This window comes from Musca vetustissima, unplaced genomic scaffold (assembly GCF_032173495.1).
Source record: "Musca vetustissima isolate MV318-11 ecotype Yass unplaced genomic scaffold, APGP_CSIRO_Mvet_v1 utg2401, whole genome shotgun sequence".
NCBI classification, from domain to species: Eukaryota; Metazoa; Arthropoda; class Insecta; order Diptera; family Muscidae; genus Musca; species Musca vetustissima.
The window spans coordinates 395,064-415,575 of NW_026883923.1; the positions used below are offsets into that span (position 1 = coordinate 395,064).

At 32.6% G+C, this 20,512-nt stretch overlaps 2 protein-coding genes across 2 annotated transcripts; one reads left to right on the forward strand and one right to left on the reverse strand.

Annotated features, from left to right (window-relative positions):
- Positions 1 to 842: 842 nt before the first annotated feature.
- Positions 843 to 7,693, forward strand: LOC133330899 (protein phosphatase PTC7 homolog). Its single transcript, XM_061539300.1, has 5 exons — positions 843 to 1,100; positions 1,160 to 1,339; positions 6,877 to 7,193; positions 7,258 to 7,396; positions 7,627 to 7,693. Exons 1-5 carry the CDS (start codon positions 866 to 868, stop codon positions 7,674 to 7,676), a joined length of 921 nt encoding a protein of 306 aa, XP_061395284.1. The 5' UTR covers positions 843 to 865; the 3' UTR covers positions 7,677 to 7,693.
- Positions 7,694 to 9,572: 1,879 nt separating this feature from the next.
- LOC133330917 (derlin-2) lies at positions 9,573 to 11,014 on the reverse strand. Its single transcript, XM_061539318.1, has 5 exons — positions 10,963 to 11,014; positions 10,823 to 10,901; positions 10,008 to 10,364; positions 9,784 to 9,947; positions 9,573 to 9,732 (listed from the first exon to the last, which is right to left on the reverse strand). The coding sequence occupies exons 1-5, from the start codon at positions 10,974 to 10,976 to the stop codon at positions 9,573 to 9,575; spliced, it is 774 nt and encodes a 257-aa protein (XP_061395302.1). The 5' UTR covers positions 10,977 to 11,014.
- Between the last annotated feature and the right edge of the window lie 9,498 nt (positions 11,015 to 20,512).

Sequence of the window (20,512 nt, forward strand, 5' to 3'; positions counted from 1 at the left end):
TTGGCTGTTAAGGGCTAAGCAGAATGCTCGCGTTGAGCCATCCGTCGCGTTATATGATATCGAAAATACATAACCACAAGGAAACGATATGCGTTTGGTTTATCGTTTCCTTGTGGTTGTTGTATTTTCGATAACATATAACGCGACGGATGGCTCAACGCGAAAATCCTCGACTATAAAATAAAACAATAACATCTCAACAATCACGTTAACAATTGCTAGATTTTGAAATGTTTTCCTCTTACTAGGTTTACTATTAAAAAAGTACTGGAACAGACCAATTGTACAATCGTTTTTTGTTACAATAAATTTCCAATGCGGCCACCTTATTATAACTTCCTTGATATGACAGCTGTCATTTTCAACCAACACTTTGACTTACGTATCCCTAATTATGAAACACCCAGTGACTTTACTATTTGAAGCAAATGGGAAAATTGCTACTCTGCTAACATAACTACGTACGTTTTTTTCACGAGAATTTAACATATTAAATAAAAGTATTTCGATATATGTTTCTGCGATAGTAACGATACGAATAAATGAATTAAATTAGATCCTACAATTTAGACGGATACTCTATTCGTGAGGAATAGATGATACACAACGATTTACCGAATAACGTAACTTTTCTAGGCCAGGCATCTTGTGACTTTGACGTAAAATCGAACAAAACAAAGTGTGTTATAAATAAATCACACTAAGACGCATAATTGTTTGGTTTTGGTTGATGTTGGTTACAACGAACATAGCAAAGTGCGTTTTTGATTTTAGTTATTCTAGGTAAACGAACAGGACCCCCATCTGCATATTTTGGTCCACATGTGAACCACTGTAACAACTAGATACACACATACACGAGAAAATGCATTCACTCAGCTGGACGTCGAGAGTTATTTCACGTGCCTTGCGCAGTGGATTCTCCACGCTGATGGAGTCTGCATCCAATGTCACATCGGCTGGATCAAACAAATCTCGACCTCATTTTGTGTCGGTAGTATGTGGATTCCCTAAGGATTTTCTTACATCTAAATACAAACCTGGGAAATATGGAGAAGATTCCTGGTTTAAAACATCGACATCGAATTCAGATGTGTTAGGTAAGAATAATGTTGTGGTGAACACTACATGTCGTACATTAAAATGTTTGTTGGTTTAGGTGTTGCTGACGGAGTTGGTGGTTGGCGAAGCTATGGTATAGATCCTGGTGAATTTTCTTCATTTCTTATGAAGACATGCGAGCGCCTCGTCCACTGTGTAAACTTCAACCCGCAAAAGCCTGTAAATCTCTTAGCATATAGTTATTGCGAGTTACTGGAACAAAAGAAGCCTATTCTTGGTAAGTTCTTTATTCTGTAAATTTACAGTACGCAGTGCAGTACATATTGAACTTACAACTTGGGTGGACATAAAGTATAAAAAAATATTGTTTCATTTTTTCACGCATTTATTAGTTCTCTTTAAATTAAATAGTAAACCAAAATGTTATTGCGAGAAAATAGCAGTTCATTTCCATATTTGGTATAATAATACAAGGTAGGGCAGCATGAGGTGAATAACAAAAAATCAACTATGCACGTGTGGCTTATTCTGCCAAAAATAAAATAAATATTTGCAACAAGTGTTTGTGTTTATTTGACATTTTTTCAACACAAAACTAAAAACGCGAAAAATGAATGAAAGGATATGATGAAAATGTTTGTTTCATCCATAACAAAGTAATTACTTCCAGACGAACATGTTTGAAAACATCATTTTCATTTCAATTAAATTTGAAGATATTTCAATTTATTTTGAATTTATTTGTATGTGTATTGACAAAACAATACACATACATACTCAAAATATGTGTTTTGATTTGATGGAACAGTCACCTTGAGAAAAAATTGTAATCAGTTGGTAGCTGTGCCCTACCTTGTATACCATAACGTTACCTAAATTCCAACGAGCCGTACAAAAATATTCAAGTTCTCCACTATGGCAAAATGGTTTGTACGGCCGTACAGATGTATTTAATATGCATTTAAATATTTTACATTCTTATTGAAATTTTTATAATTTAATTTTGTTTTTTTTTCAACAAAAGAAAAAACAAACCTACGTTCTGTCATAGTTGATTTTTTTTTCAACAAAAGAAAAAACAAACCTACGTTCTGTCATAGTTGAATTTTTTTAATTTTGAAAATTCCTACGTCGACGTATTTTGGTAACATTCATATAAATACATGTCAAAATTGTTAACAAGGCGAATAATAATAAATTCGCCTTTACGTAAAAAATCGAAGAAAATTAACTTCCATCCATTAGAATTAAGCATTTTGAAAAATGAAAATTACAGCCCTACCTAAAATTCAACTAGCTCGTTCGACGTTTTTCACCACAAAAGTAGAACACATGTATTTATATGAATGTTACCGAAATACGTCGAACGTACAAAATTTAAAGTTGAAAAATTTCAACTTTGACAGAACGTATTTTTCATTTTTTTCTTTTGTTGAAAATAAAAACAAAACATTCAGAAAATATGAAATTTCGAATGTGAACGTAAAATATTTGGATTACTTCAATAAATTTTCGATTTTGTTTTGCGATTTCTATTATTCGCTTGAATATATGGATTCGACGTATTTGGGTAATACGGCCGTACAAAACATTTTGCAAAAGTGGGGAAGTTGAATTTTTCTGTACGCCCCGTCGAATTTGAGTTAACGTTGTTATTTGTTTATTTTTTGAATATTTTAAAAATTGTAAGTGTTTGTGTAAATATCTGATTTTTGTATAAAAAATAACATCAGATGAGCGCCTTAAATGCAAGAATGTTTGTGCCATCGGGTGTATAGAGAGATAACAAGATTTGGGCAATTTTTGCGTCCTCACATGAAACTTGAAAAAACAATAACATACAGAGAAGATAAAAAGGTCCCATCGAACAAAATCTATTTTGATCCCAAAGTCGCTATGCCTTTCTTTTTTATCCCTTGTTTTTCGTTACTTTTAAATGTAGTTCAATTCAATTCCTATATAAGGTAGAAAAAACTTAAGTTTAACGTCATTTTTTTGCCGAGGCGAAAACTAATTGTTTCGCCTTTAAATGAAAAACACAGCCAAAACACAACACAATCTGTAATTTGTATGATAATTTACTTGAAAATCTTGTTTAAACTCTTGAAATATTCCAAATGTTCTGTAAAAAGACGATATAAATTAATATTAAATTGAATATTGACAAAATATTAATATTTTCGTTTTGACATCTAACATAATTTTGTATGTTTGTATAGGTTTCAAAATATGATTTCACAAAAAACTTTATATTCACCGACCTTATATAGGCCTTGGCCTTGTCATTTCAAAATTTAGGCAAATTTGATCCAACCAATCAGAACAAAATGTTTTAATACCCTACACATGTATGTTAAAACTATGTGTTGCCTCAAGAGTTTGTAGCTGCACTACTTCTAGGCTCAAATTTTTGTATATCGTTTGTCATCTGTCCGTCTGTCCATTATAATTTATAATCTGATTATCATGACCCAAATCAAATGATGATTGAAAAATTATCTTCTGAAAACACAACATTAGCACTATTTTGAATAAACTATTCTGTATTTGTCGGCATCTTTAAATAATTTCCCTTGATGAATTCTGAAAATTTTGTATGTACTTTTATTGGTTTTGGTAGTGACCGGTTTATATTTAGATGCCACAATTATGCCCCAAACCCAGGAAATTACGCAGACGGGGATCTGGGCTACAAATTAATATGACTATTTTCATAATAATCGTTCAATATACAGCTCAAACTACAAAAAATGAGTCGTGCAGCTACAAACTCTTGAGGCAATACATCGTTAGCTAAAATGCAAAAGGCGTAATTAAAAAAGCAAATTCAACCAACATTATGGACTCTTGGAGTGTTAAAACTCAATTTTCAATTTAGTTTTGCGGTTTGTATTATTTGCTTGAAGATATGGATTCGACGTATTTGGGTAGTACGGCCGTACACAACATTTTGCCATAGTGAGGAAGTTTAATATTTTTGTACGCCCCGTCGGATTTTAGGTAACGTAAATTCCATCGAAGCGTACAAAAATATCCAACGAAAAAAAATAGGAAATTATAAAATTTGTTCAAATATTTCATATTCTTTTATATTTTTATTTTTTTATATTTTGTTTTATTTTCAACAAAAGAAAAAAAAAAAACAAAACTACTCAGTAGTTCGAGTAACTGGTTATGAACTAGTTATTTTACTAATTACCTGTAACTACCACTAGTTACCACATCATGCCCTAGACTGGTGAATTTAACATGGGTATGTCATTGGAGAAGTCAATTGTCCCCTGCCTGCGTTACCAGTAGCCAGCCATTTCGTTAGTAACCAATGATTGTACATTTGGGTTACCTGAGTTGATACAAACTATAAATTAAATGCCTAGTTACTTATGTATAGAAAATTAGTTGTATAACAGTTTGAAAAATTAACATTTATTCTGTACAAATATATTTATTATAAAACAGTAGTGCATACATATATATATATTGTTTGATCCATCTGATTCATCCCTAGTTCACGATTCTTTTGTCGGACGAGTGCTTTTCAAATATGTCTCCCTATAGGTTTGTCTGAAATAGACGGTTTAGAAATAGTTGAAGTTAGAAGACCTACATATATCGAAAACATACATGTAGAAAATAGGAAGCATTTATTGATGCGTTTGGACTTCTATGGAGCGATACCTCTTCCTGTATCGGTATTAAATGCTTACAGACGACATGTTAATGCTCCTCTAAGAGTGTGTTCCTTTTTATGTGTTCTCTCTGAATCTGTGGCGGTTTCTGAAAGGGCGATATCCATAGAAATCTGGAAATGAAGTATGTAGAAGGATTACATTGGTCTATATTGTGTTACAAAATCAAAACTTACCTCAGATTTATCATCTGTATTTCATTCGAATATTGAAAACATATTTCAAATCAATTTTTGCTTTTAAAATTCCGAATGTTCCCAAAAAGTCTAAACAAAACGACAAAACAATTGTTCTGTTTTGTTTTGCTTTCATTGTCGATTCAATTTTATGTCCCTTTTTGGGGTATAAAGTAACTATATCACCAAGTAACTACCTATATAACTATATAATAACAGACAATTGATATTTTTTGAACAACTGGGTACGTTCTGTCATAGTTGAATTTTTCAACTTTGAAAATTCATTCATTCATACATGTGTTCTACTTTTGTGGTGAAAAACGTAGAACGAGCTAGTTGAATTTTAGGTAAGGCTGTAAGTCTCAATTTAGATTAGGCGAGTTTACTTGCGGCAAGTCTTTGTTTGTAGGAGAGAGGGGCAAGGGGAATAGAAATGAAAAAAAAATTGCTCGTACCGACAATTTTTTGGCAATTCGTTTTGTGTATTTCGTATTTGTTGACATTTTATATATTTTTAAATGTGAAAAAACAAAAAATATTTTGGAAACCGAATTGCCTTGTATAGACGCATGAAGCAAGTTCAAAAGAGAACGATAAAAATTGCCGCAAGTACACTCGCCTAATATAAATCAGGACTTAAGTTTTGAAAGCTGTCTGCATTTATATGAATGTTACCGAAATACGTCGACGTATGGATTTTCAAATTTGAAAATATTCAACACACAAATAAAGTCCTTACGTATTTGGGTAATACGGATGTTCAACAAACCCTATAAGAGCACTACTTAAAATTCAACTAGGGCGTTCGACGTTTTTTACCACAAAAGTAGAACAATTTTGAACAAATTCAACTATGACAGAACGTAGTTTTGTTTTTTTCTTTTGTTGAAATTTGAAACGAAACAAAAAGAAAATTTCAATAAGAATGTGAAATATTTGAATACATTGTATATTTTTTTAAATTTGTTTCGCAATTTTGTTTAGTTCGCTAAGAAATATCGATTCGACGTATTTGGGTAATACGGCCGTACAAAACATTTTGCCATAGTGGGTATGTTGAATATTTTTGTACGTCACGTTGAATTTTAAGTAACGTTGTAAAGGTGACAATGTGGGTATTTTAGTACGCAACTCACTGAATTTAGGTACGGGCTTAAATAACTAGTTTGTTTGGTCCCTACTAGAATATTATAACCGTGCTTCACTGTAAATCGATTCTGCAGTGGCGGCGTCGTTTGTTTACTCCTCGCTGCATTCATACAATTAAAAAACAACAATTACGTACATATATACTTTTTGATTAACTGAAATGCGATATGCTGACTATAGGTACATATCATGTCGGCAAGTGAATTTGTCAAAAGAAATTTACTTTTTGTTATTTGAATTTTGCCTTGTAAGGGCAGTGATCATTGGAAAGTAATTTTTAAGTGATTATTTATACTCTTTCGAGTCGAGCTCAATGATCTAAGTTTTGCAATGAAAAGGAAAGCCAGGAGAAGAACCTACGTACCCACCATTTTGCGACGCAATTCACCGTTGGTTAAGCGGCTCATCAGGCATGTTGGGCTATGTGGCTTTACAAAGGTCGTATGTTGATAACTTGTATTTATTCAGCCCTGATGCGAAACTTGCATATGCGAATTAAATTCAAATTTGTCAAAGTTCGACATTTGTCTTCATTCTAGGAAATGTACATTAATACAAAATTATTGAACAAATACATCGGGAAAGTTAACAATTGAATATACGCAAATCCTTAATCCTTAAGTTTTAACCATATCGTTCAAACGATGTGAATTTACATTAGTAGTTAAGAATTGTGGAATTTTTAAATCCCCGGGAGCAGCAAAGAATTCTGCGTGCATTTGCCGGTATATTATCTGTTTTATGTTTTCTTTCAATAAGTAATAATCCTAATTAGTTTAATATGGTTTACTTTCTAGGAAGCAGTACTGCTTGTGTGTTAGTGCTAAATCGTGAAAATAGTACTGTTTATACTGCTAATATTGGAGATAGTGGTTTCATGGTTGTTCGCAAAGGTGAAATAATACATAAGTCTGAGGAACAACAACATTATTTTAATACGCCTTTCCAATTGTCATTGCCACCACCGGGTCATGATCATAATGTATTGAGCGATAGCCCAGATTCAGCTGATACGTTGAGTTTTCCAGTCAAAGAAGGTGATGTCATATTAGTGGCAACCGACGGAGTATTTGATAATGTTCCCGAAACGTTACTACTCGACGTTCTAAAGGAGGTAACAATTCACATAAATTAAAAAAAAAACGAACTAGTTCTAAATTTGTCTTGTACATTTTCAGGTGGAAGGTGTTACAGATCCTGTAAAATTACAGATGACTGCCAACTCGCTGGCGCTGATGGCACGTTCTTTGTCATTTGACAGTGAATTTATGTCACCGTTTGCAATTAATGCCAGACGAAACAACATTAACGCAACGGGTATGTCCCAAAACGGTATTACTATGGTTGGTCTTTTCGTCGCTATTAATTCTTTGACAGCTTTGTAGTATATTGTGATGTTATAGATTTTATATATGCACTACGCTTGTGTCGTATTGCCAAAGGCCACCGTGTTCAAAGGTTACTTCAAAAGAGACGTAAATACCAACCATAGCGTATCCGTGTTTTAACATTTTAAATAATTCTATCCTAATACCAATTTTTTGCAGGTGGCAAACCAGACGATATAACTGTGGTACTTGCAACCGTAGCAATGTAATTAGATATTCTTATTATATTCATATAAGTTCACGATTTAAAGGAACACCTGAACAAACAAATTTTTGTCCAGCGTGAGATAAACCCATTCGCATTATAAACTTCATTTTTAAATAGACTAAGTTTAGTTGAATCTTATAACCATTTGTTTGTGTAATATTCGTCACAATAATTATCACATTCATGACAATTTCATTTATATCATAATTTCATATTCCCCATTTGTATGTCATTATTTCACTATTTTACTTAAATTCATAATTTTTTGTTAGAGCAATTCCTCAGGTCTTCGATTTAGTCGGATTGTTATTTATATCCAATGTCCTTTTTTGAATATATTTGTGAGACCCTTCCAATGATTATTATTGAAATAGTGCTACATTATTAATATAAATATGTACGTTCTTATTAATAATTATACACTAATGGGCATTTGCCAAAGCTAATAGCTAAAAAAAAACATAATAAAAACAGTATAATACTTACATGATTTGAGTTATTAGGACCTAACAAATTTATTATATTGAAAACATAAGATTGCAGCATGTCAACATGTTTATTTATTTATTTTTGGGAAATCACAGCTTCATATTTAGAGAGCAAATTGATGCGAGCAAGTGTTTAATAATTCGACCATATTACACGATTCCAACGTAAAAGAGAGGTCAAAGTGTACTGTTTTGGTAATATTCAAAAAATAGTCTTTTGGATTTTTTTTTTACAATTTTAGTATTTTTGTGCCGTGACAAATTTTAAAACTTTCTCTTCGGATAATAATGTCAGTCATGCTAATCCGATAATTGTTTATATGTTCTAAATATCATTTTTGACGTTTTGAAATACTTTGCCCCTTATCACGATTGTCGTAGTCATGTCGATTTTACAAAAACTGTACCGTGTATGATAAAAATACATTGCAGCATGGTACAATTATACAGGGTTGGGTATCTTTTGTCAACAAAGAGAAAATACATTCGAAAATATGATCTACCCTGACATTAATTAGTTCACTGTAAAACCAAATACATCAAGTCGTCAGGTTCATTTGGCATATTAGTAACATTTTACCAAAAAAGCGAAAAATGAATTGAATGTCAGGTTTTCTTTTCAAAATCGAGTTGGGAATATGATTTAGATACCGAGTCATCGACAAATCGTAAATTTCTTATTACAAATAGATTTTAGAATATATTCTTTTATTTTCATTTTTCAAAACATCACATACACAGTCACACATTTTCTATAACAAAAAACACGTCGTAGTTAAAACATGTACGTAGTAGCGCAAAAGTTTAAATTCAACAACGAAAAATTCATTGTTTTTAAACTGCTGAATATCGGATCATGAAAATGTTTAATGGGGGGAAACCGAATGTGCATGTTGAAAATGTATTTTAGGCAATCTTCCAATATAAAAATTGTCAAAAATACAAGGCGTATCGAATCAAATATGTAATTGGTATTCTACTAATCGAAGCTAATGAATATGCAAATTATTGTAGATTTTAAGAAGTTTACGAAATTGTAGTTACATTATAAATCAAAACGACTGACTGCACGCCCTTAAACAAATTGTGGTATAGTTCACAATGTATTTTGTCGCCAAAGGAAGTCTTTAAGGGCTGTTTCCACTAAAATTATGAAAATAAATGCAGCATATTAATATTTACCATATATTGTTTTATTAGTCGATGCTTAACGTAAGTTTTATCGGAAACGCTCATTCCACATGTACTTCTTAAATTTATGTACACCTGAAGATAAAATATATGTGTGTTATTGAAAAACTTAGACCATTGAAACACTTTGGAAATGGAAAAATGGCTGCCTTGCCCTTTGTGGTGACCATAGTAAAAATGACGGCGGGATTATGTTATTTACATATTACAATTTTATTTTAATTCAGAACTGGTCCTCTTTGATTTTGTGCTGCTTCGTCACCGTTGTTTTCCTGTGCTTGTTCTTGACCATCTTCTCCTCCCCAATTAAAGCCGCCTGGTCGGTCCTCGGGTGGAGGCTGATAATTACGGTCAATATGTTCATTAAATAGAACTTTCCTGGAAGTTTCAATATTAGAATAAATCTTGAAATATTTACAAAATACTTACAGGAAAAATGGAGTTCTTATAAACTTGTAACCGTTTCTTTGGAATGGAAATACGTCTTCTAGAAAATAATATATATGACCAACACCCATGCCAATGATATCGACCCATATGGTATTGCCCAGAATCATAGAGCAGCATAAAAGAACCCACGGCAAATACGGAGCCTAAATAAAATGGGTTTATTATATTTTAAACATATTGAACGCATTATAAAACACACGTACCTGGAAGTTCATTACACCGAAGAAGTTCATACGAACAAAGGGATTTCGTCGCGACCATACATATACCAGCATCAGGGTAAACGCCTGTCCCAGGAACAGTAAGTTAACAAATAGTCCAAAAAATGTCATAAGTGCAGCACCAAAGAGGAACATCATAACAAAATCCGAACTGCGACCACGGAACGAACCTTCCTCCAGCATACGACAATATCGGTATGTGAATACCATGTTGAAGAAAAAACTTATACCCACCGATCCGAAAAACAGGAAAGTGGTAGCTAATCTCCATATTTGTAATTTGTTCAAAATTAAAATTGGATTATAATAAAGTTGTAGTGGTGACACCAAGTTTAAATGCTAAAAATAATATAAATTATCAAAGGAATTCATGTAACATGTTTTCATAAATACGTGTATATGTATATTTTGGTTTAATATTTTATGTAAGGCACATGCGACCTAATAAAGATCGAAGGTAATTCCAAGAAATACCTTTGTTTGGTGAACCTGTCTCTTTCAGGTTGTCTAACTCATAGTAAAAACTAACAAATAGAAACTGATCAAAATTAGCAATATTCCCGAAGTATGTATCGTTTTAAATTAATCTGTTTTCCACAAATGGAACAAGTGTCGATTGCTGGGATACTAAACTTTTGTTTGTGGCTAGACCCCAGTGCTGTTACTTGAATAAATACTAAGTTTTAGTTAGACATCGAATAAACTTTAAGCAATATATCTTTACTCTTGCGCCCTAAGCATATAAAACATAGCTAGAATGTATGACGTGTCTATTTTGTATGATGTCCTAAACTTACCACTGCCAGGGTAGTCATGACACAGGCAGTCGTATAAAACCGTGTCACCGGAGGTATTTCCATATAGAACTGCCGTAATCTGTAAGATAATAATAAAATTATATTAAAAAGTAATTAAAAATACACCAAATATTGTGTACGTATTGAGCGCCATAAGTACTGCAGTTCTCCTAATGTCACTTCAATATATTTGGTGTGTTGGGATTGTAGGATTTTAGCATCAGCAACTGTTCGGGAACCTGGTTATTTATTTAACGATAAACAATCCCCCATTAGTTGTTATATTCCTAGACGAGAAGATTTATAAGGTTTATTTTATTCAACGCCACACAAATGGCCTATAATTGTCATTTACAGCTGATTCATGGAATCACACTAGGGATATGTGAATCGAGTTAAGACCAACATACGTTTACCAAGGACAGGAATCTTGAATTGCCGGCGCTAAGGCGCGTTTCGGCTTTGTATTTTAAATCGTCTCGATTTGTAAATCGAAGAACTAAATCCTAAATGTTTAGACTAAAGACCAACAAAATAGTAACGCAAATTCACTGATATATTTTTTCTCATATTTATTTCTTGTATTAGTGTCGTATTTCACAAATTTCATTAATAATTATTTTACTTTCATCTCATTATTATGTTCTATGTCTGTTTACCAAATGTTGTGTGTTTACTCCAAAGTCCACTAAATTTCGTCTAGTAAGATTTCGATGTATTGCAATCAGCTGTTAATTTTAAATTTTGACCAAAGTCAAAAAACATATTTAATTTTTTTCCTTAACAAGTCTAAAAAGTAAATTTTACGTGATATTTTGCAAGATAAGTTTACTGTTCTTAGTATTATGACAAAAAAAGGCTTACTCTCCGAAATATAACCTACTGAGCATGATTCAATAATAAGGTGATGCATCAAAACATGTTTTCTTTATAATCTTTCACATCGTTGGCAACATTGCACATCGAAAACATCAGCTGCGCTTTACTTGTTTTAGATAGTGAAACTAGCTCAGGTTTAAATAAACTGCATCGCATTTATGATTCGAATTGGATGAAATTTCGCACAGCTCATTTGTTTGGCCCAAGGACGAACCCTATTGAAATTGGGAAAAATCGGTTCAGATTTACGTATAGCTCCCATATATATCTTCGTCCGATTTAAGGTAAATGGTGCACCAAAATAAATGCAAATGTTCATATAGTTCATAAAGCTAATAGGTACGTAGCCAGAGCTTTGATAGACTCTGCTTCTGAACCGTAATTTATTTATGAACATGGTATAATAATAAAAGGTAACAGCAAGTGTTGTTGTACAACAGACGATACAACAACCACATGGGAATTTGTTGTTGTAAGTTCTACTAGTGTCAACTCTTTTGACAGAAAAATGTAAACAAACAAATTATCATCAAATTATTTTTATTTTGAAAATGAAATATTTTTGAATCCACAAAATAAAAATTGAAAAACATGAATGAAAATATATCAAATTTATATTTCTATCGTTTCCACATCTTTACTATAATTGATCCATTGTAACACATATGCAAATGCTGGGAATAGCGAGTTGTTCCTTGAAGAAAGATTTGCTTCCTCAAACGATCCCAGCAGGCAGATTGAGTAAATTGAATACGGGAGGACATTTAATAAAGAACAATTTCGAATTGAATAAGTTCCCAATTTTCCTGTTGGGTGATTTTTAAAAACATAATTTGTCAAATGCATATTGACACTAGTATTACGTTGGAATCAAATCAGCTGGGATTTGCTGTTACCTTTTATAATTGTACCACGAACATTTCCACTATTTCTGGGGACAATGGATCTGTTGAAGTCTTATTAAATAAGAAATGTTATGTCCTCATTATTTCTCCAATTGATGCTAGCCCAGAATACGGTTTTCGGTTGGATCATTATTGGTCCAATGGCCACTTCCTATATACGTCATTCTATTTAGGGATATACTGGGGGATTTTGAGCACTACTTTCTGCAATTATGCCATGGTATACAACGTTGACTTGGACTACATAAGTATAATTTGTTCTTATATGTTGTGGATTTACGATACACCGGCTTTAATACCATTTTAAATGACAATCAGCTGATACGTGTATACATGCATACACGCCATTGTTTACAGAGCATAGTTGTCGAAAATTAATAAATTTTAAACCAATTGAGATATTTTGCTATTTGGCTTATGCTCCCATATCTTCTCTGAAATTTAAATAAAAATGTAAAATGTTCATCGATTTCTATGACCAATGTCTCATTTTGTTCACAAGTTAGTGCTTTTTCGTGGAAGTTATAAAAATTATATTTGTATTACAGAAGGTAGTCTCATTTGAGAATTTGATCATGGCAACCTTTTTTTAATTTGGAACGTAAACTCAGCTGATACGTGTATACATGCATACACGCCATTGTTTACAGAGCATAGTTGTCGAAAATTAATAACTTTTAAACCAATTGAGATATTTTGCTAAATGTGCACACAAATTCTGCCTATATTCGTAAGAACTAGTATGACGAGTATGGACTATATCAGATTATATTTGGCTTATGCTCCCATATCTTCTCTGAAATTTAAATAAAAATGTAAAATGTTCATCGATTTCTATGACCAATGGCTCATTTTGTCTCATTTGAGAATTTGAACATGGCATCCTTTTTTTAATTTGGAACTTAAACTCCTTGTACATTAGAACTTTTTACCGGGCTAACCTACTTTATGATGATTTATTTGACGTATATGCAAAGGAATTGACAATTGAAACCCACTGGGTTAACGAAATCCGGTTAAATGTAAACGTACTATTATCTATTAATTTTAAAAGCCTTACCTAAATTTCAACTAGCTCGTTCGACGTTTTTCACCACAAAAGTAGAACACATGTATTTATATCAGTGCTTTTTCGTGGAAGTTATAAAAATTATATTTGTATTACAGAAGGTAGTCTCATTTGAGAATTTGATCATGGCAACCTTTTTTTAATTTGGAACGTAAACTCAGCTGATACGTGTATACATGCATACACGCCATTGTTTACAGAGCATAGTTGTCGAAAATTAATAACTTTTAAACCAATTGAGATATTTTGCTAAATGTGCACACAAATTCTGCCTATATTCGTAAGAACTAGTATGACGAGTATGGACTATATCAGATTATATTTGGCTTATGCTCCCATATCTTCTCTGAAATTTAAATAAAAATGTAAAATGTTCATCGATTTCTATGACCAATGGCTCATTTTGTCTCATTTGAGAATTTGAACATGGCATCCTTTTTTTAATTTGGAACTTAAACTCCTTGTACATTAGAACTTTTTACCGGGCTAACCTACTTTATGATGATTTATTTGACGTATATGCAAAGGAATTGACAATTGAAACCCACTGGGTTAACGAAATCCGGTTAAATGTAAACGTACTATTATCTATTAATTTTAAAAGCCTTACCTAAATTTCAACTAGCTCGTTCGACGTTTTTCACCACAAAAGTAGAACACATGTATTTATATCAGGGATGGAAAATGAAAAATTTGAAAAAGTAAAAAGTAATAAAAGAGTACTTTTTTCAAGAAAAAAAAATTATTCAGTTTTATAAAGATCGATTTCAAGATATCATCACTTAGTCTAACTTTCTGATGGTAATAATATGAGAATTCTTCCTTCTTTCGATTGCATTTGAATATGTATGCTAACTAACATGAATTTCAGTTCCAAAGTGCTCTTGAAATTATCATCAGAGTACGCCAAATTGAGTATCTGACAAACATATCCGGTTAAAAAAGATTGGAACTGATAAATTAATTTAATGTTTGTAATTATAATCGTAACTGAACAGTTATCAGTCGTGAACCCATTCATTTTTTAAGAACAAATTTGCAATCACATTAATATCTTTATCTGCAATACTTTTGCCGGTCAAATCCATAACAAACTCTAATCCAAAAAATGTATATATATCATGGTTTAATGGAGGATTGGAATGGTACTGAAATGGTCACGGGGGTACTACGGTACTTTTTTGGGAAAAAAGGTACTGAAAAAAGTACTATTGTACTGAATTTTCCATCCTTGATTTATATGAATGCTACCGAAATACGTCGACGAACGAATTTTCAAAGTTGAAAAAATTCAACTATAACAGCCTTATCTAAAATTCGACTTGCTCGTTCGTAGAACACATGTATTTATATGAGTGTTACCGAAATACGTCGAACGTACAAAATTTAAAGTTGAAAATATTCAACTTTGACAGAACGTACTTTTGTTTTGAAAATGGTAAGCTAAATCGGTAAACATAAAAATATTAGTTGCAATAAAACATTATTCTATTACAGATGGAAAACGAAAATCGAATCGAATGTGTCCGAAACCACCCGCATCTGTGGGACAAAAGAGATCCTCTCTACAAGGACATTCATTTCAAAGACCGAACGGGGGAAACCATAGGAATTGAATTGTGCAGTACACGTAAGAGAAAAGGTCTTCAGATTTGAATTTGTTTATACATATCGAGCCATATTCGCCAAAAAAAAAACGTAACCCTCAATTTGAAATTTTACAGGAGAAGGTTTTGTTTTAATAAATTCAGATTTAATAAAGCTATTATTTTGAAATTTAAACCATAGTTTTGTTACAAACTAGTTCTGTTTTAAACTATAATTTTAAATTTTAAAATAATAGCTTTTTTTTTGGCGAATATGGCACGATATGTACATATTTGTAATAACGGATGATGTACGACTACATCGAATCATCCATTATATAAATAATTGCATTAAGATTGATTTTATCTTTTTAAATGGTTCCTTTTTATATATTTACTTTTTTGAATAAAGCGCTGGAGTGCAAAACACGGTGGAAAACTTTGCGCGATAAATACAGAATCAATTTAAGCAATAAACCTTCAGGATCGGGTGCAACTTGCAGGAAACAATGGCCCCTAATGGAACATAACCTTACGTTGGAGTCTCGCAGGTACGTAGTTGGGTTATGTTAAAACAACAAAAACATAATCCAAAATATATCTTATATCTGCAGCACGACATCGGGTGCAACTTGCAGGAAACAATGGCCCCTAATGGAACATATGAGCTTTCTTCAAGCTACGTTGGAGTCTCGCAGGTACGTAGTTGTGTTATGTTAAAACAACAAAAACATAATCCAAAATATATCTTATATCTGCAGCACGACATCAAATATTGATGAATCTAGTGGTGAAATGGAATATGACACAGGTAAAGATATATCTTAATATATAAAAGAGCTTAGTGTTAAGTGACTGAATAACTCACAGATCATCGCCCAGACGAAACGGCTGAAGCTAGAAGCTTGAAATTTTTAGTGTGGGTTGTTGTTGGTGTGTAGGCGTTAGATAAGGCTGGATTTTTGGAAATTCGAACTAGAAGGGTACGAAAAGTACTAAAATGTACGAAATATGGTACCCTTCATATTAGGCGAACGAGAACTCTGAAATTTGGAATGTGGGTCACTGATGGAAAGTAAGAAAAATGTATGGATGGATGTATTCGTACACATAAGTACGAAAGATATTCGTACTTATGTGTATAAAAAGTACTAAATGGTACTATTTGTATTTAGTTCAGCGTAGAGATTTGGAATCCTGAAAATAGGAATTAGGACTACTATTGGAGTACAGGATTGAGGTAGTAACAGGATTGGTATACTATATGGTACTAATTTTAGTATAATTTGGATTTTGTTTGAAAGGGTAGAGCTGAAAACCTGAAATTTAGAATTAAGATTTCTGTTAAAGATTTAGCTATAGAGACATCTTTGATTTGATAGATTTGGTAAAATTTGGATTTGGGAAAACGAAGAGAAGAGTGGAAACCTAACATTTGGAATAATGGTTGCTGTTGCAATATGGAATTGAGATATGGAAGCATATTACTTATGTGTATAGGGTTGAGATTCTAAAATTTTGAATTAATATTACAATTGGACTGCAGGATTGAGATCTGATCTATTTTTAATCTATGTAATGGAAATAAGAAAGATGTAGAAATAGAGGTGGAATTCAGAACTATAGTACAACAAATTATACAGTATACACGATTTCCATATGAAATATTATATTTTTTTTTTTTTTTGTATTCCCTTTCCACACACTTTGCAATTATATATATATATATATATAGTTGAATTGAATATGACCCTTTTCAGATACCTCTACACGTCGCTCTAAGAGAAAAGCAAATGAAGATCTTCTGGAAGAAGTCCTAAAATGTATGAAAAAGAAATACGAAGATTTATCGCAACAACAACAACAAAGTGATTTCAAAAGTTTCTTCGATCTTCTAAGAACCAACTTGTTGGAACTACCAAAATCAATATGGAATGAAACCCAAATTGAAATACTGCATCTTGTGTACAAAAAATATGAAATAAATGAAATATTTTTTTATATTTATTAAACGATTAAATAAAGCTAACATATATAGATATATGTTTTCTAACAATGCGAACCAAAACAAGCACATCAAGTTTATACCGTTACTACGTATACAAATAGTTAGATTGTGCATCATTTAAATAATCGCACAAAAATTACGATTTGATATTGCTGTACGTCTAGAGTTATTTGAATGCGGATTGTCCATGGGTTGAAGACTTGTAATTGATGTAGTGCTTCCTTCTGACCCATCGATTCTTGTTAAGCGCAGGTAATTATGCAGTACCACAGTCGCCAACACAATCTAATGAGGACATACATAAAATTAAGTACTTCATTTATTGAGCATTACCTTCGTTGCATTTTTGGGCCAAAATCCTATGGTAGTTTGAAGTACCCTCCATTTCGACGACAATATTCCAAATGCAATTTCAATTCTCACTCTCGCCCCACAAATTATATTATTAAACCTAAACATTTTATCATTATTGACCTTAAAATATGGTTTAATTATATTATTTGTGAGAGGGAAGGTGGCATCTCCCACTAAATAAAATGGAAAGAATACATGAGAACCTAAATTAAACGTTCCATTAATAATATTTTGTCCAAATGAAGTATTCCGAAATACTCCCCCGTCACTTATACTACCATAGTTTCCCACATCAACTAATGTGAAACAATACTCAGCATCACAAACAGCCATTAAGACCTTAATTATAAACATTTATATGTCGATAAGTATGTTATCAAAACCTGGTGTAGAATACTTACGATGCTGTTGTATTTTTTGTAATTAAAATATTGAGAGCCTGAATTTGGGGGACTACGAATTCTAATGTGTTTGCCGTCAACGGCACCCAGACAATTTGGTAGTCCACATACGCCAAAAAATCGAGTTGGAACATCCAGCCAATCTTGTACGGATGGTACTGGTAAGTAAAACTCCTTTAAAACATCCGACAAAACTTCACAAGTATGAATAATAATTGATCTTGCCGTTTCCAATCCAATGCGGAACTTCATACATAATGTATGTAAAGTGCAACCATGCGCTAAGTAGCTAAATTAAAGGAATTTTGGGATAATATTTGCAAATTTAAGCTGTGTTCCCAAACCTGCAATATAGTACTATATTGTACTAGTTTTGCAATTTTTGCTAGAAAAGCGTTTCCTTACACCGAAAAGTAGGAAAAATTGTTAAAACCTGCAAGACCAATTTGGCCTAGCACGAAATAGTAAATGTAGTAAATTATGAATTTGACATTTGATTGCCAGAGATATACAGTCCGAAATAAAGCATATGAAAGTTTGCGCTTCAACAAAAGGGGCACACGCACAGACGCACACACATTTGCTTGAAAAAAAAAAACAAATAAGAAATTTAAAAATTGACAAACAGATTTTTTTCTCTTTTGGAGGATAGCGAATATGAATGGCTGGCAGAAGATTCAGATGAAGATACTATAGAATGAACACTTGGGTTGGTTAATCGCACTAACCAATGTGTGTACATTGGTCCAAAATATCTTGGGCTTAAGTCAAGTTTAGGGGCTCCACTTGGATCGCTTTGACATTTTTACAGTAAATAGTCCTCTGTGAACTGATTACAGTGATATATATTTTATGGGGAGAATGCCTGTCCATGTGTGAAAGTCTTACTCTTAAGTTCTCTTAAAAAGTACCCGATATAACCTTTTAATGATACCCATATTGCCTTGGTGGCAATAGAAAAGGGTTGTTTTAAACAAAATATGTTCCGAAATTGCAAGGCCAATATTTCGGGAAGTATGCATTTCCCCACATGAAATGTATATTACTGTAATCATCACAAGGAGGGCTACTTACGGTAATCATATCAAAATGATCCGAGTGGGGCCCCTAAACTTGACTTGTTCCATATCTTGTTGTTCTAGTTCGCTAAAACATTCTAATCATTATGGGAGCGTCCAGCCATATAAGACTTTCCGGGCTTGGAGTCGTCGGAAACTCCACTTCCATATATTCCATAATGTTTTCCTCTAAATTATACAAATAAAAAAATAAACAATAAATATTAATATTATCAAAATCATGCAATGGACGCCGTTTAACTTTTTGTTATTGTTTTTTGTGTGCATTAGGTTTCTGTAGTCTTTTTTTGTCCTTAACAAATGAAATTTTTGATTTTGACTTTTTGCGCAAATCTTGTATGTGAGAGTAATTTTTGATAGTTCGCTCTTTTACTAGCTTTACTATCAAAAAGTACGGGAACGAACCTTTAATAAAAATGTGAAGAACACTTGTTCAGGACGTTTTCTGGATGTGTAATCAAAGCTATTTTTTCCTTAGTGCATAAAATGGACAGAATGCCCTGAACCATGCTCATATAAATCTAACTTACTAGAGAGTTATATAGAGTCGGTTCTCACTTTCAATTGGCCTTCTACGGTTAGGCATTTTTTTCAGAGAAACAGAAACCCGATCAGATTGTGCAGTGCCTTAAAAGCATCTTTGCTCATACGCACCGACTTTTCAAAGAGACCATCATCCTCGGCTTGTAAAATATTCACACCTGTAGAAAAAAATCCACGGTCTTCTCTTGTCTTAAAAAGCTTCTTATTTGATCTACGGTGCCTTGATTCTTTCAGGATATGGTCCAATATGATTATATCTTCCATAGCATCCAATATTTCTTCGGCCATTTCTGTTTATTTATAAATTTTTAATGCTACCGATTTTTTTCTATTTTGACAATTTATTTAACGTATTTAGGTAATGCGTGCGTACACAAATATTTTCTATGGTAAAAAGGTGAGTAATTTTGTACGCTGCGCTGAATTTTAGGTAAAGTTGTAACAGAACGTAGTTTTGTTTTTTTTCTTTTGTTGAAAATAGAATCAAAACACGAAGAAAATATAATTATACCCTACACAACTATGTTGTCAGGGTATTATAGCTTTGTGCAGCCCCAAAAGTTGGTAACGCCGCGAAATATTGGTCCTAGACCCACCTTTAAGTATACCGATCGTCATATCTCGACTAGCTGAGTCGATCTAGACATGTGTGTCCGTCCGTCCGTCTGTTCATTATAATTTGTAAACACGATACAGGCCACAGTTATGAACCAATCTTCACGAAATTTTGCATGTAGGATTGGTTGTGGCCAATGAAGACCCCTATTGTTTTTGCAAAAGATCGGTTAATATTTAGGGAATAAAATGAACCAAAAACTTTATTTTTGTCGGTTTTTCTGGTCGCTCTGAATTTGAATTTTAGGTAA